This window comes from Hyperoodon ampullatus, assembly GCF_949752795.1.
Source record: "Hyperoodon ampullatus genome assembly, chromosome: 4".
NCBI classification, from domain to species: domain Eukaryota; kingdom Metazoa; phylum Chordata; class Mammalia; order Artiodactyla; family Ziphiidae; genus Hyperoodon; species Hyperoodon ampullatus.
Window position 1 is genome coordinate 6,702,678 of NC_136917.1, and position 25,613 is coordinate 6,728,290.

The 25,613-nt window shown below is 36.8% G+C and overlaps 1 protein-coding gene across 1 annotated transcript in view; it reads left to right on the top strand.

Moving 5' to 3' along the window:
* GABRA1 (gamma-aminobutyric acid type A receptor subunit alpha1) overlaps nucleotides 1-14,835 on the top strand; it is a gene marked incomplete at both ends in the record, with an annotated part of 55,628 nt that extends 40,793 nt beyond the window's left edge. The window contains 3 exons of the mRNA XM_079702169.1: nucleotides 4,371-4,523; nucleotides 9,505-9,707; nucleotides 14,524-14,835. Coding sequence (XP_079558295.1) covers nucleotides 4,371-4,523; nucleotides 9,505-9,707; nucleotides 14,524-14,835 — 668 coding nt within the window. The remainder of the gene's footprint in view (nucleotides 1-4,370; nucleotides 4,524-9,504; nucleotides 9,708-14,523) is intronic.
* Between the last annotated feature and the right edge of the window lie 10,778 nt (nucleotides 14,836-25,613).

Below are 25,613 nucleotides of genomic sequence, written 5' to 3' on the forward strand. Positions count from 1 at the left end.
AAGTAAGGATGTTTATTAAGCAAAGGGTTGGTTGGGGTCTGAACTGGATGCATAGTTACATGGGGAGAACTTGAGACCATAAGGTTGCAGCTGGCAGCTGCTAGCAGATATTATTTTGAGAATGGCTAGTGGTGTCCTTGAGTCTGGTAGAGTTCAGAAAATTGAAATTCTCAGATACAGGAATATATCTGAAACCATATCCACAGTGACCACCCAGATCCATTTTGGATGCCTGAACCTCAGTTATTCCATTTAGATTTTTAAATGAATTCTTTTCTTTAATGGTTAAAGTAGATGTACAATACATGCTTGATAGGCCACAAGACAGGCTGTTCTGGTTAGCAATAAGTATCAACCAAATCATGTATAAGCCAGAATGACTTCCCCATACCTCAACATGTGAAAATTTCTTCCATCAACATTTTGTACCAAAACTTCTTAGATTTTGTTTAATTGAGGAAGGTGATGTCAAAAGATTTGAAGTTTTCCTCTACTTTTTCTAATTTGTTAGTGAGGAAGTGGTTTATAAACCAAATATAATGTCACATGATAGCTCCTCCAAAAAAATAATCTTTGCAGGGCTTCCCTGGTGGCGCAGTGGTTGAGAGTCCGCCTGCCGATGCAGGGGACACGGGTTCGTGCCCCGGTCTGGGAAGATCCCACATGCCGCGGAGCGGCTGGGCCCGTGAGCCATGGCTGCTGAGCCTCTGCATCCGGAGCCTCTGCTCTGCTACAGGAGAGGCCACAACAGTGAGAAGCCCGCGTATCGCAAAAAAAAAAAAATAATAATAATCTTTGCAGAATCTTCCCAAAATGTCACATTGTGAACAAGAAAAGATGATAATGGAATATATATAGACATTCACCTTTCTGGCATTATATGACAGATGGAATTTTTTCTTTGAGCTGATGACATTTTGCAGGCTACAATTGAATGAATGGTTAGGAATAATAATGTGTACTCCTGGGAGGTGAGATGTAACCTGACTATGTCTACCCAAGGCTACATTTTAGCAGAGTCCCAGGAAAAAAATGTGTTTTTTTGCATTTTTCTCATATTTGAATCACTTGTTTATTTCAGATGACCTTGGAGACATTATCCAAGTTATCTACAGAAAATAGAAAAAAATTAGATAACATTTTATTTACCTTTCAAAAAAGAGATGCTAGTGGATGTTAATTGCAATGAGTATTCTTAAGCCTCATTCATCCCTTTTCACCATAGGTAGGTGCTGAATATTGAGGATATGTAAAGCCATGCTATACTCAAAGAACTCTCTTCTTAATTAGCTTTCAGTTTGGTGGATGGGTATAAGTACATAAATAACTAAAATTAAAAGTATACAATATATTGATTAGTGTAAACAGAAGCTGTAAATAAATTTGAAGTTACTTAATATTGATCAGTAAATGGCAGGTGTTATCATTAATAACAATCATGAAAACATAACTGAATGTATTGATGATTTCCTACTATAGAGAGTACAGGGAGCATTTCTTCTACCAATAATTCTACCAATTCTGACTGGAGAAATGAGAGAAGAAATGGAGAAAGGAACTAAAATTTATTTTAAAACTCTTATATAGAATGATCTTCACTAGAGCCCTTATTCTGTATTCTCCCCACAATATACTTATCACTATTTTATAATGAGGAAACTGAGGATCAGAGAGTTTAAGAGAGTTTAAGGCTACACAGCAAGAAAATAGCATATCTGGGTTTTGAACCCAAATTCATTTGCTTCTAAAGCTAATAAAGTGTCCCCATACAGTACATTTCTTCCTCTTCTACTATGGACTAAGCTCAACCCATATATGAATAAAATATTCGGCTACAGAAGAGGTCAAGTAGGGAATTTTGTTGATCAGATTACTGAGATATGAAAAGGTGTGGTGAGACATGAGATGTGATACTGAAACGCGTATCAGAGCTAGGATGTGGAGAGTGTTGAGTACTGGTTAGGGAGTTTGCTTGTTAGTATGTAACACTGGAGACATTGTTGATTATCACATTGTGGGAAGGGAGAGTGGCTACTAGTGGCATCTAGTGGGCAAGAGGCAAGGTATGTGGCTAAATATCCTAAATTACACAAGACAGCTCCCACAATAAACAATTATTTGTTCTGAAATGTCAGTAGTACTGAGGTTGACAAACCCTGATGTGGATAATGGGAATCCATTAAGGTGTTTTAAGGTATGTACGTATGCTTTGAAACAATCACTCTGACCTCAAATTTAGGGAAAATTGTAGTTTAGGACATGACTGGAGACAAACAAGACAGTTCATAGATTATGGCAGATTTACATTGTAAATCTGCAAAGGAGATAAGAGCAGTGACCATGAGATAAGAGATAGACTGAAAGATACTGTACAGGTGAAATTAAAATTGTGATGATCAACTGAATCCTTTCTCTCTCTTTTGGAAGTCCTACTTAACAACCAAGGATTAATTCCAAGTTTTTATCAATAGCCTGAGTGAACAGACAGATGAGAGCGCCATGAATTTAGAAATGGACGCTAAGTGGAAAAGAAGCCCTGCTATATGCTAGTCATTATTTTTTATGGAAAAGTTTAAGTAATATCACTTTTGAACATATTTAGTTGGTGATATCAATGAAAAATCAGTATCTATGAGATGTCTAGTAGATATTTGGAAATACAGTGGTTTTTGAGAGCAATGTCACTTAGAGATGTAGATTCCCGCAGCGATCTGGATAAAAATGACATTAAGAGCAGGGGTGAGAAGGAAAATTCCTTATTAGAGTCAAGAAAAAAAAAAATAGAGATGACAGCTAAAGACAGAACTATACCAGGAACCTCTAAATTTGCTTTGCAGAAAGATGAAGATTAGTGCCCGAGAGACAGGAAGAACTCATAACTCTCTGACTGAAATATCCAGTGAGTTAGCAAAAGAAACTGAAAATGAGAGCTAAAAGGAGAATGTGAGTCTAGAGAGTGCTATCAAGATGGTAGGGGCAGTCAGCATTGCTTAATTTTTAGTGCTACAAAGAAGATGGTCAGTGGGCTTGAAGACTGAGATCTCCTTTAAGACTGAGATGTTCAGTTATGGATATTAAGAGATCATGAGCAGTTTTAACCACATTATAGGGGCTGAAGCTGGATGGCCATGACCTGAGACATAAATCACAGGCTGAAGAGGGAAAAGTTTGGAGTTGAAGGGAAAGAGGAAGATAGAGAAATGTGAATACCGAAGAAAGCAATATTTTCTTAGTAAGAATACGCCTATTTTTCTCCTACCCACACACAGATAACTAAGTATATATTCAGAGTGAGTAAAGCTAAAAACTTCTAAGACTTGCAATTAAGAAATAACATCAACTAAAAACAGAAAACACCTCCTACAATTTGGGTTGTGTGTTTATTTCTTTGGGCCTCTAATCAAATCAGACTTTGACATATATAAAGACCATGGAGAGTGCCTAGCTACTCCATTATTTCCCAGACTGGTCTAGGAATTGAGACAAGTTCAAAAGCTAGTGACAAATAGGATTTTTCTGCCCTCACCTTAAAGAATGGTTTGTGTGAATAGGTGGGACCTGAAGAGTTGCATGTTTCGAAATCTTCCCAGGTGACTGTGATGAAGGTGTTCCTCAAAACAAATTTTGAAGTTCTGTCATACTCTTCTCATTTTGATAATCAGGGTAAGCGAAATCCAAGGTCAGAGAGCTACTGAAAGAAAGTGCAAGAGCTGGAATTCAGCTCCCCTGACTTGGACACCAAAGCTCCTCCATTAGACAGCCTGACTCTTTTCTGCAGAGGACAAACTGGGCATCTGCTGTCTTCTAATCCACCGGTGTACATCATCAGGATCTAGCACATTGCCTTCAGGGTTATTAAAGCCAATCTGTAAATATATGCTCAGATTTGTCTCTTAAATGTATCAGGTACCGGGATTAGGATATAAGAAAATCGATGAGATCTCTGGCACATCAATCTCAACCTCAGTGCCATTTTGGTGTTTTTTTTTTTTTTTTTTTTTTTAATTGGAGTATAGTTGATTTAAAATGTTGTGTTAGTTTCAGGTGTACAGCAAAGTGAATCAGTTATACATATATATATATATTTAGATTCTTTTCCCATACAGGCCATTACAGTGTATTGAGTAGAGTTCCCTGTGCTGTACAGCAGGTTCTTATTAGTTATCTATTTTATATACAGTAATGCGTTATGGTGTGTTTTTTAAATGTCTCTTTTCTTTCCTGGATAAAAGCTTTTTTCTCCAGGAACCAGATGTCACGTGGATAAAGGCTATGTCTAACCTCCAGGTTCTTGCTGCTGATGGAAAAACTCAGAGATAATTTATTTTCAAGGTCAAATTGCTCACCTTACTGTCTGTTTTACCCTCCAGGAGAATATGTTGTTATGACCACTCATTTCCACCTGAAGAGAAAGATTGGCTATTTTGTTATTCAAACATACCTGCCATGCATAATGACGGTTATTCTCTCCCAAGTCTCGTTCTGGCTCAACAGAGAGTCTGTACCAGCAAGGACTGTCTTTGGTAAGTGCCAATCAAGACACGCATGCAAGGGTCTGGAGGGCAAGTTGTATCATATCTATGACATTGCAGATAGAATGAAAAAAAGAATAATACATTAAAATCTGAAGTTAGTACAATAGGAATGTTCAAGGAATTAACATTCTCATTATGACATGATTGTAAAAAAAATTTTTTTTTTAAATAGCAAGCTGTTTTAGTGCATGTTAATCGATGGGATTAATGAACACTTGATTTGCTATTTTAGGAGAAAAATGGAATGAAGCAGGTATGAAATGCATGTGATAGGTTAAAATACACACATAGAAACATTAATACTTAAATCATACATTTAGAATCATTTAGAATCTAATGATTCTAAAACATTAATACTTAAATCATACATTTAGAATCGTGTCAGTGTATTTTTTGAGAATCTGAGAAAATGTAGTATCAGCAGAACTACTTCCTTACATATATGAAAGCAAGGGGTCCTTATGTAGAAAGAACTCATTGATGACCATGACACCAGTACAGGAATATCTCATTTTACCCAAATTGTGCACTTCTGAAGAGTTACAAATATTTTTTTCTATGAAAATATTTTAAATGCCTTAGATGCTTTAAGTCAGTCTAAGGGAAAAATGTTTAAAGGGTAATAACTTTTTACTAATAGGAAAACTCACTCCCTAATTTATAATTTTAGAAGTTTGTATTTCATATAAAGAGGTATTTCCTGCCTGTATCATAGTACACTGTCTTAAGTGTACTTTTCAGACTGATGAAAACAAGATTTCATCACCAAAAACTTACTGATTCATTCATTCATTCACTCATTCAATCACTGACTTTTTCTTTGAAATCTACTACGAGGTCCTACTATGTTCTATGCATGGAATGTAGCTGTTACCCTAACATAAACCATTTTTTTCATGAATGTTAAATTCTGGAGCTTAAAATTTGACTAACAATAAAATCATGCAGAATACTTATTGAATGCTTTTATATCAGGCTTTGTTCTATGAAACAACCCTATATTATCTTATTTAACACTAAAAGAATCCTCTGTAATATTATCCCTGTGGTATAGACAAGAAAGCTAAGGAGCAAGATATTAAGTAACTTGCCCAAGTTCAGAAGCTATGAGGTGAAGAAGACCGGAGTAAGACACAGCCTCTTTGCTCTAGAGTCTGTGCGCTTAATGATGATGAGGTACCCATGTACTTCCTGCTGCAATGACAAGGCATGGAACGGGGTTGTCGTGGGCAACATAACTTATCTGGAAATTATAACCACATATTCAATTGGTGAAAGGTACAATTATCAAGGTTCATTCCAAAAATATCAACTAGGCACATGCTATATTTAAAACCCTTTACTACAAAACAGAAGCCTTCAGGTGCTTACATTCTAAACTGAGGATTATTCTTGTGCAGAGACCCCTGTGGCATCAGTCGTCTCAGAAAAAAAAGCAAGACTCTGTTACAAGGGCCCAGAAAAACATCTTTTCTTCTGAACTTAGCAAGGTGCTTCTGGGTTGGAAACCACGAAATCTTTGCTATGACATTAGCCTAAGAACACAGCTAAATCAAGACCCAGAATGATTCCACCTACAGAGCAAAAGAGTAGTTCATTTAAAACTCTTTTTTTCCCTTAACACAATTTGTAAATATTAACTAGTGTTTACACCACTTATTAGAACTGAAGATTGAACTCTCGTCAGATGCTCACTTCCATATGTGTATGTAGTTTGAGCCCTTTATTCACTTGAATTTTTTTAAAATGAGAACAAAAGACATGTACTTTATGTTTTATGTTTATTTTTGTAGAATGAGCCCAGCACTATAGTGAAAATGATTTTTTTAAATGCTCCCTTCCCCCGCCTTGGTCCCCAACAAATCCTACCCTTCCTTTTTGGAAATCCTCTAAAGCACTTTGGAATGTTTTATAAGTCAAAAACCTTGTTCTTAACATTTTCAACAGTCTGCTATCTCAGCCGACTCATGCCCTTTTGGTAAACATAACTGCATATCTGTAAACTCAACCATGGCAAGTGTTTCTGTGTATCAAGTTATATATTTCTAATGTTTTAAGTTCAATAAAATCACAAATACAATTTTCTGAGACCTTCAGCCTTCTAACATTTATTTAGTACACATCTCTATTCTTTCTAGTCTGCGCTCAGCACATTCCTCTGAGCTGTGGGGAATGCCTGAGAGGGTCATGGGTATTTAAAGAAAAAATACCAAAGGGAAAAAATAAAGCAAAAGTTGTACCTTATAACAGTTTATTAAATGGCATCCAAAATGCAACAGAGCTGGAGCCATTTCATGTCTTAAAACATCATCTTCTTAACCTTCCATGCTCTTTCTCATTTGGAGGCTGTGGTCATGTAAATTTGCTGCCAGATAGACCCAAGTTTTAGGTTCAATCTTCAGTCTTCTAAGTGTCAGTTGCCTATAAAATGAGAGTACAATTAAAATAAAATAGTGCCATTTAAAAGATTAAGTGAGAAAAATAAAATAAAATTTGTAAATTGTTGGGCTCAATACTTGAAACTTAATAGATACTCAACATATTTTTGGTTTTTTCCCTTTCCCTATAGCAGGAATTGTAAGACAACACACACACACACACACACACACACACATCTCTTTATGTTATTCTTAACTGTTTTTAATTTATGGATACATTTTTTTTTTAAGAACACCCATTCCCCAATTACTTTTAACAGTTGGTTGCCCACATAAGCCAAAATTCAAATAAAAAATGGAATTCACTTTAGTGGGGATTTATCCAAAAGGACTGAAGTTGTTAATAATAAGTTATTAACTTTGGGGCTTCCCTGGTGGCATAGTGGTTAAGAATCCGCCTGCCAATGCAGGGGACACGCGTTCGAGCCCTGGTCCGGGAAGATCCCACATGCCACGGAGCAACTAAGCCCGTGCGCCACAACTACTGAGCCTGTACTCTAGAGCCCGCGAGCCACAGCTACTGATCCCACGCTCTAGAGCCCATAATCTGCAACAAGAGAAGCCACCGCAGTGAGAAGCCCATGCACCGTAACGAAGAGTAGCCCCTGCTCACTGCAACTAGAGAAAGCCTGCATGCAGCAATGAAGACCCAACGCAGCCAAAAAATTAAAAAATGTTATTAACTTTGTCCTTAGTAAGTATCAGGCTAAGTGCTAAACACTTTATTACATTATTTTATTTAATACTCACAATAGCCCTCTGAGTTAGACTTATTAAAATTAAGTTATAAGGAAATAATTACAAAAAATCCAGAAGCTCAGAACTGTGAGGCAATTTTCCCAACGTCACTCAGCAGTTACAGAGCTGGGATTTGAAACTGGGTTGCTCTGTTTTCCAAATACTGACATTTAATTACCTTGCTCTTTGCTCAAGTTAATATTGATATGTAAATTTGGGGGCTATTTTCCCACCAATATTCCTTAAACCATTTGTTGGTTACATAATATGGTTAATGCCCCAGAACTTTCTGCAACACCTCCAATGTTCATAGTAAGTCTATTTCCTACAACTGTGACCATGTATCAAAAATATGAGTTAATAAAAATCTCAGTGTTTCTTCTTAGTCCTATCACTTTCTAATAGTTAAAGATCATCTATCTTGAAAATCATGGAAACTAGGGAATATTGGATGGTTTAAAGCAGCTTAGAAAAATTAGCCACCTACCAGCTGTGTAACTTGCTGATTCTCTAAAATTAATCAAGAGGGGGAATCATAGGTATGAGTTTTAGACACATGGGATGACAATATCTTCTGTGGCAATAATTTACTTATCTTTAAAATGCTTTCACATATTATTATATTTAATCCTCAAATAATCTTGTAAATGTGCAGAACTTTTCCTCTCTTAGAATTTCAACAATGATGTAGACAATCAAGAGAATGAAGTTTAAATCATCACTTTTAGAGTTATGGAGACTGAGGGCCCTAGAAGTTAACTCGCTTACTCAAGGCTATAGAGCAAAGAAGTAGTGAGGAACTAGTTACTGGAAGAGGTTAAGAGTTTTTCAACACCATGCAACCTAAGCCACCCACACTGGGTTCCTGTGATTTTTTTTCATACATTTTCAAATGGCTTAAAAGGGAACTTACAGTATTGTAACTAGTTTAGTGCATTACATATAGTAGGTTGATAATATTAATTTGTTAAATGAACATTAATGGATGTCATCATTCACATACCAACCCTTAAAATAATCTAAGTAAACTAAAAGCAACTGACTTGAAAATTGCTTTGAATATAGGTGATTTTAATCAGTAGGGATAGATTCACAGAATAGGGAAGATAGGGCAACATTAGCAGAGAGAGTAAGACTGTGGACATTTGAGTCTGATGAATGTGTTCAAATTTGGTTTTGCTACTTCTGAGCTATGTGACCTCAAGCAAGTTACATGCAACTTATTTCAGGAACATCTTCAAAAGAGTAGTTATTTGAAGAATCAGGAAAATATAGTATAAAGGCCAAAGAGTTAATAATGTAACAAGATATTATCCTAAAATAATTTAATTATCTATCAATGATGAATTATCAAAAAGTTATTGGTTTCTTGGATTGTATATTCAAAGTACACAGGTAGAATATTAAACAGAGCTGAAGATCCAGAGACTACTTATGCATCTAGGACAGTGAAGATACCTGCTTTCTTTTTCCTAGAGTTGGGGACAGTGAAGGAATATTATTTCCTTTCCTACCCAGGACACCATGTTCAAGACACCTATTTATGGGAGTTCACTGTCTTATTAACAACTTCTCAATAGAAGAGGAGTTTATCCCTCCAAGAGCTCTCCATCAATGCTGCCATACCATGAACTGCAAACTACACTGGGGTTAAATTAAAACTCATCCATCCCAAACCAAAATGGGATGAACTTGAAAACACACTCTGTCTGTGTTTCCCTTTACATAAGTAGCTGACCTCAGTGATGAAAGTTTGTAGTATGAACCTACAAATTCACTTTCTTTCTTTACAGGAGTAACAACTGTGCTCACCATGACAACTTTGAGTATCAGTGCCAGAAACTCCCTCCCTAAGGTGGCTTATGCAACTGCTATGGATTGGTTTATTGCAGTGTGCTATGCCTTTGTATTCTCAGCTCTAATTGAGTTTGCCACAGTAAACTATTTCACCAAAAGAGGTTATGCATGGGATGGCAAAAGTGTGGTTCCAGAAAAGGTAAATGCTTTAATATTTCCTGTGATATAGCACTATTATGTCTTTTTAAACATATGGGATGGGATGTCTGGACTTGGGGGAATGGATGAAGAATGCAGAGAGAGGGTAAAGAGGATTCTTTGTTTCTTATGTCACAAATGATTAAGTGCTATGAGAATTTTGTTATTGCTAAGCAAAGGTTGTTTCAGTGGATAGATGTTCAGAGTAGAAGGAATGAGATAAAGGAGAAACACAAAGGTAAACATCTCTCCTCAAATATGCTTTCCTATGGTCCCCATTGATGTGAGAACAGTTTTAACAAACCTGACATTAGGAGCAATTACGCCATTATAATTTTTGTAACTTGAAAATTATAGTCTTCTGGTTGTTCTCCAAGCCTAATAACTTTGGTCATAAATGTTATTACTTTAATGGCTCAATTGAATTGAGCTTACAAAATGCATTATCTCTAATTTTCACTAAAGGGTAGGAAACACATTTTCTTTTTCCAAAATAGAGGTTTGCTTTAAGAATCATAACACACAGAATCCACAGAAAAATTCTTCACTGTAGAAAATTATCAAGTCAAGAATATCACTGTCCTTCTCAATTAGAACCTACTTTAGAGTGGATTTTAAAGCATAGTTGGGAGGGACTTCCCCCATGGTCCGGTGGTTAAGACTCTTCCTTCCAATTCAGGTGGTGAGGGTCCCATCCCTGGTCAGGGAACTAAGGTCCTGCATGCTGCAGGGTGCAGCCAAAATAAATAAGTAAATAAATAAAGCACCATTGGGGAGGATATTTCTACTTCTGGGGTTTGAAGGAAAAATATGTCAAAATGCAAGGGAGCCTTGGGAGGGTGGAAAAAAGGGCAAAGTCAGAGACACAGAGATTCTAAGACACCTAGAAGTCATCTAGGAGGCATCACTCTACAGCAAATATAGAATTCTAGTGTCTTGAGTCAGTCCCTAAAAATACAGTTCTGTGGTCAAATACACTTGAATAATCCTGCCTACTGTCACCGAGTCACAGTATAGTAAACAGTCTGAGAGGGTGTATAGTAAAGAAATCCATTTAATGATGTTTTTCCCATAGCTCCACAAATATACTAGAAAAGAGGATCCTTTGTGTTGGAAACATCTACCACATTTAATAGAATCTAAAGTGTTACTGATTATACAGTGTACCCCTACTATATGTATATATAAGAAAGAAAATATGCTGCCAAGCAAAAGCTCTTTGAGCTTTACCTTTCAGCCACAGGTGAATCCGTTGCACACCTCAATGATCCTGTACACAAGCAACAGCATAGAAGGTTCTGCATCAGATGCACTATCACAACCCAAATGGGCCAGAACCAGTCCTCAAAATTCATCTTGCCTTGAAACATCCTTGCCCAGTATAAAAGAATCTCTGAATTTTCAAATCAAGAACCTTGGCTCAGGTTCAGTAAAGAGGAGACAAGACAAAAGGGACTGCATTTACCAGTTGGAGAAAGGGGTGAGAGAGTGGAGACAGAGTTATTGTCCAATACTTACCTTAGCTATTGATGGCCTCCATTTGTCCTAGAACAGAAGGGCAGTCCCCAAGGACAGAGCACCTAAACTGAAGATGAGTGATCATAAGACACGACCAATTGTAAGACATAGCCCAAAGTCATAGACGTGGACATTTTAAAAATGCACATCTTAGAATCACTGGCATGTTCTATTAAAGTTCTTCAAAATTAATTATAAGCAAACATCGATGACATGCAACTGAAAAATGAAATGCAAGCACTGCGAAAAGTTGCTTTTCTGTCTTAATCCTTTCTTTGCATGCTGCAAGAGGCCAATGTCTTTCTGATTGTGGCTCACCAGTATCAGTTGTTAATGACTTGTTAGATGAATTGAACTTGATCTGGAAAGCACAGAATTTGGGTTGAGGCATTGGTGAGCTCATAGTTGAGTTTATATTTCTCTCTTTCTGACCGTGTGTTAGTCTTTCAAGTGCTGTGTCTCAAATAAAATATTTCAATCTCTATCAATCTACAGTCCGTGTTATTCAGTGTACACATATAGATATAGGTATGGTCATATCTATATCTCTCTCTATATATATAGTTTTTTAATGTATATATATATATATAGATACATATACATAATGCCTATATCTGTCATCCTAATGAGAAAGAGAATATTTTTTATAATTTACCTATGTCTCTGTAAAAATCTTCCCCAGGGCTTTGCCAGTTTGATTAGCTTATAATAAGGAGCATGATCACAGTGTGATCCAGGTCTCATTTTGACATTCAGAGAGAATAAATAACATATTTTTCCTGTGACCAGGTGAGTGTTTTCAGGAGAGGTAAACTTTCAATCTCTGACATGGTATAACTTCAAAAAATAAGAAAATCCACATAGGGCATCATGTTTTCAAGCAAGCATATAGTAGCCTTCTTAAGATCCATCCTCATATGTTTAATTGCTGAAAGAAATACCAACTTTTTTTTTTTTCTTTTTTTTTGCGGTACGCGGGCCTCTCACTGTTGTGGCCTCTCCCGTTGCAGAGCACAGGCTCCGGACACGCAGGCTCAGCAGCCATGGCCCACGGGCCCAGCCGCTCCACAGCATGCGGGATCCTCCCGGACCGGGGCATGAACCTGTGTCCCCTGCATCAGCAGGTGGACTCTCAACCACTGTGCCAGCAGGGAAGCCCCCAACTTCTTAATGAATATGGGGGAGCTCAATATTTTCAGAAATGAAAAAAAACGGTATTATTTCCTGAGAAACCAACCAGATATTTCTAAATATCCTTTTCAACATGATGCTGCAAAAAGAAAGAAAGAAATAAAACACTTAAGTTGAGAAAATTTAGTATTAGGGTATTATGATAAATTGGCAGTGGGAGAGACGAAATCTACCAACAATACAAACTCTTCTCCAAGAATTTTTCCTGTGGCAGATTATTCATTTCAGTTTATCTAATAAGGTGTCTGTCACTCAACAAATTTTGTTTAGATTAGAACCCATTGCCTCTCTTCAACATCAGAGTGCATATACATTTTATCTAAAGGACATACATGCTTTTCAATGTATCCTTTAATATTAGATCTGCTATTTTCTAAGCAGTAGACTCAATACAAGTTCAGTCTGGCTGTTTGTGTTGAAATAATTCATATCAATTTTTGACTTGTAGTCATTTGGACCACATTCAGAGAGAATCCATTTTACTCATTTTATTTTTGTACAAATAATTATAGAAATTTCTGTCACTCCTCCTTAAAGCTTAAGCAAATCTGCCTTCACTATGAAATGGGTGTATACTTGGACTAAGTGGCCTAACTTTTAATGGTGTAATACTAGGAGAAAAAAAAATCTGGGCTTTTTTTTTTGGTTTTAAGTCCCAGTGAATGTATGCTTAAGGATTTGGAGAGGAGAAAAGGTAGCAGATAGGTCATGGAGTTGGATAATAAAGAAATTAACCTGTTAAAATTGCACCTTGTGAGTGAGAAATATCAGCTCTTCTAGAAGTAATATTTTATTCTGATTTGATATTAAAAATACAGATTGTCCAGAGTATATCGAGTCTGGTTGGTCAAGTTTAGCTGCTCATGAACATTCTCTGTGTAGTTTATTCACAATGTCAATAATCAGGCTTCACTCCCTAGGAGTTCTGATTCAAAATGCAAGATTGTGCTCAAGACATTTACACTTAAAAAATTTTTAACTGGTGATTTACTGTGCACAAGAAAACAAGGCTCACTCTTCTAGACTAGTGCTATCCAGCAGGAATATAAGTGAGCCACAAATGTGAGCCATATATATAATTAACATATTTCTGGTAGCCTTATTTAAAAAGTACAAACCAGTGAAATTAAGTTTAATAATATACTTTAGCCAATATGTCAAAAATATCCTCTTTACATGTAAATAATTCTAAACATTATTTAGGAGAAATATTGTACATTTTTTAATTTTTCATACTAAGCCTTCAGACTCCTATGTGTACTTTATACTTCCAGAACATCTCAAATTAGACTAGCCACATTACAAGTGCTCAATAGTCAACAAGTTACTAATGGCAACTGTATCAGAGCACATAGCTCTAAACAATGATACACTTTATTTTTGAGAAATGTCTGTATGACAGAAACTCTAAGAAATACTGCACTTGTCAATTACTGCACAGATAACATTGATAAGCAGCTAACACTGAGCAAGAATTGAATTCAGGATATCCTGACTCTTCCTGCTTTGTCATTTGCCCATTGGAAACATGGGGAGAAGGAACAAATAATAATTAGCTCAGCAATTTTTCACTGCAAAACAAACTACCCCAAAACTTAGTGACCTAAAACAACCACCAAGCATTTTGGGCTGGGAAAAACCTGATGGTATTTCTATTAGTCTGACCTGGGCTCATGCCAAAAAGTCCTTGATACGTGGTCATACTTGGTCCTGCCCAAAACATCCATAAGACGTTTGGTCCACACCAAAGGACTTTGTTATTTGATCCTGTCCAAAACCATTTGGCATGGCCCCAATATGCTCATGGACATTTTGGATAGGACCACATTTCAAGGACTTGGCGTAAGCCAAACGTCTTACGGACCAACTGTCTTATGGACATTTTGGACAGGAACAAATATCCTGCAAGGTCACTTGTCAATCTTATAACTAGACGTTTGTATCTGCGTTTTTCATTTTTCCCCAAAGTGCAGTTGGAAATTACATTCCTCAGATTTTAAATAAAGCACATGTTTGAGTTCTAAAGTAAAGGTCACTTTGCTCAGCGACTTATACATGTGCTTCCCACAGTTTACTAAACAAAATACTTTTACTCTTTCCTTCTACAGCCAAAGAAAATGAAGGATCCTCTCATTAAGAAAAACAACACTTATGCTCCAACAGCAACCAGCTACACACCTAATTTGGCCAGGGGTGACCCTGGTTTAGCCACCATTGCTAAAAGTGCAACCATAGAACCAAAAGAAGTCAAGACGGAAACAAAACCACCAGAACCGAAGAAAACCTTTAACAGTGTCAGCAAAATTGACCGACTGTCAAGAATAGCCTTCCCGCTATTATTCGGAATCTTTAACTTGGTCTATTGGGCTACATATTTAAACAGAGAGCCTCAGCTAAAAGCCCCTACCCCACATCAATAGGTCCTGTCATTCACATTCTGTTGTTCAGTCCTCTGCACTGGGAATTGCTTTCTGTTCTCAATGCAGTAATTCCCATCTGCTTTATTGCCTCTATCTTAAAGAATTTGAAGATTTCCTTATTTCCATAATTCATATAAGAACAACAGTCCCCTGTCTGGCAGTCCAGAGCAGAGCATACAGCTGAGAGACAGGATTCTGAAAGAGGGAGCAAGAGAGAAAAATCACGACAGAAGGAGACAGAAGGGAAAAGAGAGGAAAGGTGGGGAAGTAGGTCCAAAGACATGAGGAAAAGTAGAAGAAAAATCAAACTTAACTCTATAACTCTGGGTCATTTGTAGATATATATTTCCAAATATTCTAGAAAAAAAGATACTGTATATGTCAAAAATATTTTTATGTGAAGGTGTTTAAAAGAATAAATTATAAATGTTTAATGAAGAAGCATTTTAAAAAATCTATGTCTTTATTGCACAAACTACAATGTGCTTCTTACATTTCTGTTTTGTTTTTTAAACCGATGTATAGCTTTAACATTCTGTTTCCAAAGCTAAAGATCCCCACTCTTTCTCCTTTTAAGAAATGCCTAATGCATTATTTTGTTGTTAAATGCTATTTTAAAATTTATGGAAATTGCATTGGCAAATGTGCAGTTCCTCACTGTAGAGCACATTTAATCCAATGGAGACAAATGCTTTAAATAGTCTGCTTTACTATCATCTGAGCTTTTACCACTAGACTCAATGAGGAGTCATTTTAACAGATACACACTCAATAAAACTAAAAAAAGAAATAATAAATTTAAATAGAACAATTTTAAAAGATTTATTTTCCATCCTGTCTATATCCAGATAGCACATGCATCCAATAATCACTGGATTTTCATTCTGAAGATGTTTTTAGAGGGGCAAAAAATATTTTGCAAGCTCTAGAACTGTTGAATGTATTATTTTATATAACAGTACATTAAAAGCTTTAGATTGAAATTTATGACTAGTAAACAAATATAGACTATATAAATTATATATGTAAATATACGGCATGAGATTGTACATTTTTTTACTTTTTTAAAGGTTGTGTTCTTAAAATACTGTGTAGGACTCACCGCTCTTAGCTGTTAGAATGTTGTTAAATGCTATGGAAATACTATTAGAGCCTGCATTTAAGACCAGAACAGCCTGAAGGAATCAGATGGAAGTTCCAATATATGGGTATAAAATCTACTTATGGAGAGAAAGCTTGTAATTCAAACTGTTGTCCAGTGTACAGCAGGAAATCAGTTGCTATCTGCTCAAGTCATCCCACATTTCCCTATTTTAGGCTCTTGTAATATAGAAAGAAGATGGAAAAGCATTAGTGGGAGCTAGAAAAATCAACTGTATATTATTGCTATCTTTGCTGATACCAACTATTTCAATAAGTGTTGTACCATATGTAGCATTAAATATAAAAATACATGAAAGAATGTACAGGAAATAGCTTTTATTGAGTAATATTACATTTCATTTATACTGTAGCAATATATTTGTAGGCATACTACGTAAGGGCTTTAATGACAAGAGGTCCATTAATACTCCCTACGAAAATTCTAGTCTGTTTCATTACTTCCCAGATGTTTTAGAAATAAATATTTATGCAGAAGGTATTTTTGAAGCCTCCTTTTGTCTGACAGAATTTCAGAGATATTTAAAATTAGTGTCCAGAATCCACAGGTTATGGTCTAACCACATTTAGAATACTATGACATAAACCTGTCATCATAATTACCAAATAAGACAGTTGGGATCCAAACCCAAGTTTTGAGCAATGTTTGTCTCAAAAAGCTGCTATCCAATGATGCAGGAAAATACAGTTTGTGTTTTCCTAAACAAACTCTGGTTTTGTTTTTAAATGTGCTTTATTGTTTGATATGGTCCTGCCTAAATTCAATGAGCTAGCCCAATAAAGGCTGAACCGGGATATTTCATCCTTCAGTATCATGTGTAGATATCATGTATAGAAATAAAGTAAAATATGGCTCTAACTTCTGTGTTGCTGTTAATCTTGTTATTTTGGGGCGTTAATCTAATGTGTTTATTAAGAGCATTTTATCTTCCAGACTCCTCATAGCTAACATTTGGTCTGTATTTTGCTCATTAGATGTGAATATTTCTTATTAGTCTGCTTTCTGCTATGCAATGACTGCATTTCTATCATTTCTTAGTTTGTTAGTATATGTGGACAGTATTCTATTGTATAAATTGATTGCACAACTTATCAAAGACAAATGATTCTATGTAGCTTTTCTACAGTGCTTTGCTAAACCAAGTAATAGTAGTTAAGTCTTCCTTGAAAATAAAGATACACTCTTATAGAGGACAGTTCCTGTAAACTCCCAGGAAAAATTTTTTAAAGATGACACTGAATGTTTATTGCACCTTAGTGCAGTGAAGTGGCAATAAAACCTAACATGAATCGAGGTTGTTTATGGCAGATGCATGTATTGCTTTACAGAGTTTAGCAAAAGCTCTTAACTTTATGTCATACTGTATTCTATTATAATAATAAAGCTAACATTATTCAGTAAAAAATGGAATGTTTGACTTTCTTTTCTTGTTATCAATATGACCTACCATTGCCTTGTTTTAAAATATTTACAAGTAGGAGCACCTAAAAGTGCCAAGTGCTAATAAGAATCTAGGCTACTCAGAAGATTTTTGAAGACGTATCAATAGTATGATCCTAAACTATGATTTTAAATGAATCATTTTCAAAAAGAGGAATTGTTAAACACCTGGTATCTGGTGCTGCCAGTAGCACCTCAACTCAAAATTTATAAAGCATAAATAGAAAAGAGTCAACATACTGAAACAATAGTAGTTTGTTCATATCTATTGTTAATACAGTAGCTTTGTTTTCTGATCTACTCCCGGGAGACTAGTTTAATTGTTTTAGAGGAAGAGTTTGAGCATTATAGTTTTTAAAGCTCCTTCAGAGCTATTACATTCCTTAATGTTTCTATAAGCACAAAGTTAAAGTACAAAACACTGAGAGGGACCTTCAAGATGGTGGAGGAGTAAGACATGGAGATCACCTTCCTCCCCACAAATACATCAAAAATACATCTACATGTGAGAACAACTCCTACAGAACTCCTACTGAACGCTGGCAGAAGACCTCAGCCTTCCTAAAAGGCAAGAAACTCCCACATACCTGGATAGGGCAAAAGAAAGAAGGAAAAACAGAGAAAAAAGAATAGGGATGGAACCTGCACCTCTGGGAGGGAGCTGTGAAAGGAAAGGTTTCCACACACTAGGAAGCCCCTTCACTGGTGAGACAGTGGGTGGCGGAGGGGGGAAGCTTCGGAGCCACGGAGGAGAGCGCAGCAACAGGGGTACAGAGGGCAAAGCGGAGAGATTCCCGCACAAAAGATCGGTGCCTACCAGCACTCACCAGCCCAAGAGGCTTCTCTGCTCACCCACCGGGGCGGGTGGGGGCTGGGAGCTGAGACTCAGGATCAGGATCGGGAGGTCAGATCCCAGGGAGAGGACTGGGGTTGGCTGTGTGAACACAACACAACAGCTAGCTGGAAGGGAGTCCGGGAAAAAGTCTGGAACTACATAAGAGGCAAGAGAACATTGTTTTGGGGTGTACAGGAGAGGGGATTCAGAGTACCACCTAAACGAGCTCCAGAGACAGGCACGAGCTGCAGCTATCAGCGTGGATGCCAGAGACAGGCATGAAACACTAAGGCTGCAGCTGCAGCCACCAAGAAGCCTGTGTGCAAGCACAGGTCACTCTCCACACCTCCCCTCCCAGGAGCCTATGCAGCCTGCCACTGCCAGGGTCCCGAGATCCAGGGACAACTTCCCTGGGAGAACACACGGCAAGCTTCAGGCTGGTGCAACATCACGCTGGGCTCTGCCACCGCAGGCTCGCCCCACATTCCGTACCCCTCCCTCCCCCAGGCTTGAGTGAGCCAGAGACCCCTAATCAGCTGCTCATTTAACCCCATCGTGTCTAAGTGAAGAACAGACGCCCTCAGGCAACCTAAATGCGGAGGCGGGGCCAAATCCAAAGCTGAACCCCAGGAGCTGTGCGAACAAAGAAGAGAAAGAAGGGAAATCTCTCCCAGCAGTCAGGAGCAGTGGATTAAATCTCCACAATCAACGTGATGTACCCTGCATCTGTGGAATACCTGAATAGACTACGAATCATTCCAAATCTGAGGCGGTGGACTTTGGGAGCAACTGTAGAGTTGGGGTTTGCTTTCTGCATCTAATTTGTTTCTGGTTTTATGTTTATCTGAGTTTAGAATTTAGAGCTTATTATCATTGGTAGATTTGTTTATTGATTTGGTTGCTCTCTTCCTTTTTTAAATTATTATATATATATATATATTTTTTTCCTTTTTCTCTTTCTGTGAGTATGCACATGTAGGCTTCCTTGTTTGATTTTGTCTGTATAGCTTTGCTTTTACCATTTGTCCTAGGGTTATGCCTGTCCATTTTTGTTTTTCATTTTTTTTTTAAATAGTTTTTAGCACTTGCTATCATTAGTGGATTTGGTTTTGGGTTTGGTTGCTCTCTTCCTTCATTTTTGCTTCTTTTCTTTTTATTACTTTTATATTTTTAACAATTTTTTTATTTTAATAACTTTATTTTATTTATTTTTTTTATTTTCTTTCTTTTTTTTCTCCCTTTTGTTCTGAGCCATGAGGCTGACAGGATCTTGGTGCTCTGGCCAGGTGTCAGGCCTGAGCCTCTGAGGTGGGAGAGCCAAGTTCAGGACATTGGTCCACCAGAGAACTCCCAGCAACATGTAATAACAAATGGCGAAAGCTCTCCCAGAGGTCTCCATATCAACACTAAAACCCAGCGCCACTCAACAACCAGCAAGCTACAGTGCTGGACACCCTATGCCAAAAAAACTAGCAAGGCAAGAATACAACCTCATCCACTAGCAGAGAGGCTGCCTAAAATCAAAATAAGTTCACAGTCACCCCAAAACACACTACCAGACATGATCCTGCCAACAAAAAGACAAGATTCAGCCTTATTCACCAGAACACAGGCCCCAGTCCCCTCCACCATGAAGCCTACACAACTCACTAAACCAAACTTAGCCACTGGGGGCAGACAGCAAAAACAACAGGAATTATGAACCTTGAGCCTGTGAAAACGAGACCCTAAACACAGTAAGTTAAGGAAAATGAGAAGACAGAGAAATACACAGCAGATGAAGGAGCAAGGGAAAACTCACAAGGCCAAACAAATGAAGAGGAAATAGGCAGTCTACCTGAAAAAGAATTCAGAGTAATGATAGTAAAGGTGATACAAAATCTTGGAAATACAATGGAGAAAATACAAGAAAAGTTTAACAAGGACCTAGAAGAATTAAAGAGCAAACAAACAAAGATGAGCAACACAATAAATAAAATTAAAAATCCTCTAGAAGGAATCCATAGCAGAAAACTGAGGCAAAAAACGGATAAGTGACCTGGAAGATAAAATAGTGGAAATAACTACTGCAAGCAGAATAAAGAAAAAAGGATGAAAAGAATTGAGGACAGCCTCAGGGACCTCTAGGACAACATTAAACACACCAACATTCGAATTATAGGGGTCCTAGAAGAAGAAGAGAAAAAGAAAGGGACTGAGAAAATATTCGACGAGATTATAGTTGAAAACTTCCCTAATATGGGAAAGGAAATAATCAAGTCCAGGAAGCACAGAGAGTCCAATACAGAATAAATCCAAGGAGAAACACACCAAGACACATATTAATCAAACTATCAAAAATTAAATACAAAGAAAAAATATTAAAAGCAGGAAGGGAAAAACAACAAATAACATACAACAGAAAACCCATTAAGGTTAACATCTGATCTTTCAGCAGAAACTGCAAGCCAGAAGGGTGTGGCAGGACATACTTAAAGTGCAGAAGCAGAAAAACCTTACAACCAAGAATACTCTACCAGCAAGGATCTCATTCACATTTGACAGAGAAGTTAAAATATTTACAGATAAACAAAAACTAAGAGAATTCAGCATCACCAAACCAGCTTTACAACAAATGCTAAAGGAACTTCTCTAGACAAGAAATACAAGAGAAGGAAAACACATACAATAACAAACCCAAAACAATTAAGAAAATGGTAATAGGAACATACATATTGATAATTACCTTAAATGTAAATGGATTAAATGCTCCAACCAAAAGACATAGACTGGCTGAATGGATACAAAAACAAGACCCATGTATTTGCTGTCTGCAAGAGATCCACTTCAGATCTAGGGACACAGGCACACTGAAAGTGAGAGGACGGAGAAAGGTATTCCATGCAAATGGAAATCAAAAGAAAGCTGGAGCAGCAATTCTCATATCAGATAAAACAGACTTTAAAATAAAGACTATTACAAGAGACAAATAAGGACACCACATAATGATCAAGGGATCAAGCCAAGAAGAAGATAAAGCAATTGTAAACATTTATGTTCTCAACATAGGAGCACCTCAATACATAAGGCAACTGCTAACAGCTATAAAAGAGGAAATCGACAGTAACACAATCATTGTAGGGGACTTGAACACCCCACTTTCACCAATGGACAGATCATACAAAATGAAAATAAATAAGGAAACACAAGCATTAAATGATACATTAAACAAGATGGACTTAATGATTTTTCTAGGACATGCCATCAAAAAACAACAGAATACACTTTTTCTCAAATGCTCATGGAACACTGTCCAGGATGGATCACATCTTGGCTCTCAAATCAAGCCTTGGTAAATTTAAGAAAACTGAAGTCGTATCAAGTATCTTTTACGTCCACAATGATATCAGGCTAGATATCAATTACAGGAAAAAATCTGTAAGAAATACAAACACATGGAGGCTAAACAATACACTACTAAAAAACCAAGAGATCACTGAAGAAATCAAAGAGAAAATCAAAAATACCTAGAAACAAATGACAATGAAAACACGATGACCCAAAACCTATGGGATGCAGCAAAAGCAGTTCTAAAAGGGAAGCTTATAGCAATACAATCCTACCTCATGAAACAAGAAACATCTCAAATAAACAACCTAACCTTACACCTAAAGCAATTAGAGAAAGAAGAACAAAAAAACCCAAAAGTTAGCAGAAGGAAAGAAATCATAAAGATCAGATCAGAAATAAAAACAAAGACATAAAGAGCAAAGATCAATAAAACTAAAAGCTGGTTCTCTGAGAAGATAAACAAAAATGATAAACAATTAACCTGACTCATGAAGAAAAAAAGGGAGAAGACTCAATTCAATAAAATTAGAAATGAAAAAGGAGAAGTAACAACTGACACTGCAGAAATACAAAGGATCATGAGAGATTACTACAAGCAACTCTATGCCAATAAAATGGACAACCTGGAAGAAATGGACAAATTCTTAGAAAAGCACAAACTTCCAACACTGAACCAGGAAGAAATAAAAAATATAAACAGACCGATCACAAGCACTGAAATTGAGACTGTGATTAAAAATCTTCCATCAAACAAAAGCCCAGGACCAGATGGCTTCACAGGCGAATTCAATCACACATTTAGAGAAGAGCTAACACCTATCCTTCTCAAACTCTTCCACAATATAGCAGAAGGAGGAACACTCCCAAACTCATTCTACACAGCCACCATCACACTGATACCAAAATCAGACAAAGATGTCACAAAAAAAGAAAACTACAGACCAATATCACTGATGAACATATATGTAAAATCTTCAACAAAATACTAGCAATCAGAATACAATAGCACATTGAAAAGATCGTACACCATGATCAAGTTGGGTTTATCCCAGGAATGCAAGGATTCTTCAGTGTACCCAAATCAATCAGTGTGAAAAACCATATTAAAATTTGAAGGAGAAAAATCATCTCAATAGATGCAGAAAAATCTTTCAACAAAATTCAACTCCCATTTATGATAAAAACTCTCCAGAATGTAGGCATAGAGGGAACTCACCTCAACATAATAAAGTCCATATATGACAAACCCACAGCCAGCATCATTCTCAATGGTGAAAAACTGAAACCATTTCCACTAAGATCAGTAACAAGACAATGTTGCCCATTCCCACCACTATTATTCAACATAGTTATGGGAGTTTTAGCCACAACAATCAGAGAAGAAAAAGAAATAAAAGGAATCCAAATCGGAAAAGAAAAAGTAAAACTGTCACTGTTTGCAGATGACATGATACTATACATAGAGAATCCTAAAGATGCTACCAGAAAACTACTAGAGCAAATCAATGAATTTGGTAAAGTAACAGGATACAAAATTATTGCACAGAAATCTCTTGCATTCCTAAACATTAATGATGAAAAATCTGAAAGAGAAATTAAGGAAACACTCCCATTTACCATTGCAACAAAAGAATAAAATACCTAGGAATAGACCTACCTAAGGAGACAAAAGACCTGTATGCAGAAAACTAAAAGACACTGATGAAAAAAATTAAAAATGATACAAACAGATGGAGAGATAAACCATGTTCCTGGATTGGAAGAATCAAGATTGTGAAAATGACTCTACTACCCAAGGCAATCTACAGATTCAATACAATCCCTATCAAACTACCAACGGCATTTTTCACAGAACTAGAACCAAAAATTTCACAATTTGTATGGAAACACAAAAGACTCCGAATAGCCAAAGCAATCTTGAGAAAGAAGCTGGAGGTATCAGGCCTGGCTTCAGACTATACTACAACGCTACAGCAATCAAGACAGTATGGTACTGGCACAAAAACAGAAATATAGATCAGTGGAACAGGATAGAAAGCCCAGAGATAAACCCACACACATATGGTCACCTTATCTTTGATAAAGGATGCAAGAATATACAATGGAGAGAAGAGAGGCACTTCAATATGCGGTGCTGGGAAAACTGGACAGCTACATGTAAAATAATGAAATTAGAACACTTTCTAACACCATACACAAAAATACACTCAAAATGGATTATAAACCTAAATGTAAGGCCAGACATTATAATACTTACAGGAAAATATAGGCAGAACACTCTGTGACATAAATCACCGCAAGATCTTTTTTGACCCACCTCCTAGAGAAATGGAAATAAAAACAAAAATAAACAAATGGGACCTAATGAGACGTAAAAGCGTTTGCACAGCAAAGGAAACCATAAACAAGATGAAAAGAAAGCCCTCAGAATGGGAGAACATATTTGCTAATGAAGCAACAGACAAAGGATTAATCTCCAAAATATACAAGTAGCTCATGCAGCTCAATATCGAAGAAACAAACATCCCAATCCATAAACGGGCAGAAGACCTAAATAAACATTTCTCCAAAGAAGACATACAGATTGCCAACAAGCACATGAAAGGGTGCTTAACATCACTAATCACTAGAGAAATGAAAATCAAAACTACAATGAGTTATCATGTCACACAAGTCACAATGGTCATCATCAAAAAATCTACAAACAATAAATGCTGGAGAGGGTGTGGAGAAATGGGAACCCTCTTGCACTGTTGGTGGGAAGGTAAATTGATATAGCCACATGGAGAACAATATGGAGGTTCCTTAAAAAACTAAAAATAGTACTATCATACAACCCATCCATCCCACTACTGGGCATATACCCTGAGAAAACCATAACTCAAAAAGATTCATGTACCACAATGTTCATTGCAGCTCTACTTATAACAGCCAGGACATGGAAGCAACCTAAGTGTCCATCGATGGATGAATGGATAAAGAAGATGTGGCACATATATACAATGGAATATTACTCAGTCATAAAAAGAAACGAGTTTGAGTTATTTGTAGTGAGGTGGATGGACCTAGGCACTGTCATACAGAGTGAAGTAAGTCAGAAAGAGAAAAACAAATACCGTATGCTAACACATATATATGGAATGTAAAAAACAAAAAAAGAATGATTCTGAAGAACCTAGGGGCAGGAAAGGAATAAAGACACAGACACATTCTCTAATGGTCTTCAGCACACAGGGAAGGGGAAGGGGAAGCTGAGATGAAGTGAGAGAGTGGCATGGACATATATACACTACCAAATGTAAAATAGCTAGCTAGTGGGAAGCAGCCACATAGCACATGGAGATCAGCTTGGTGCTTTGTGTTCACCTAGAGAGGTGGGATAGTGAGGGTGGGAGGGAGATGCAAGAGGGAGGAAATATGGGGATATATGTATCTGTATAGCTGATTCACTTTGTTATACAGCAGAAACTAACACACCACTGTAAAGCAATTATACTCCAATAAAGATGTTAAAAAAATAAAAATTACCTTTATAAAAAACGAAAGTACAGAATACTTGTAATTGCTTGAAAGACAACAGAGAAATTTCAACAATAGGCACAAAACTGTACCTGCTTCCTACAGACAAGAGCATGTGAGGCCAAATCTTTCTATGTCAGATGGTTGCCAGGTGAAAACAAAGTAAATTATATTTCTACAATAAAACATGCATCTTCTTAAAAAAATCACTCAGGACTTGGGAAAATTAATACTTTTAAAATCCTCCAGTGAAATGACTTATTCAAGCCAAATAAAACTACCCATGTAAACTAGGTGAACCATAACATTCATTGATTTCTTGGCTTTCATAAAAATGAACGTAGTGAATGATGATTATTTTGGCTATCAAACTATATCCATGTCAAGGCTAACCATAACAATTATCAAAGGAATCAGAATAAGAATGGACTTGGCATTATGACCGACCATCTGTTTGAATTTAATTATACCTGTTTGTTGATCTCTTCTGTT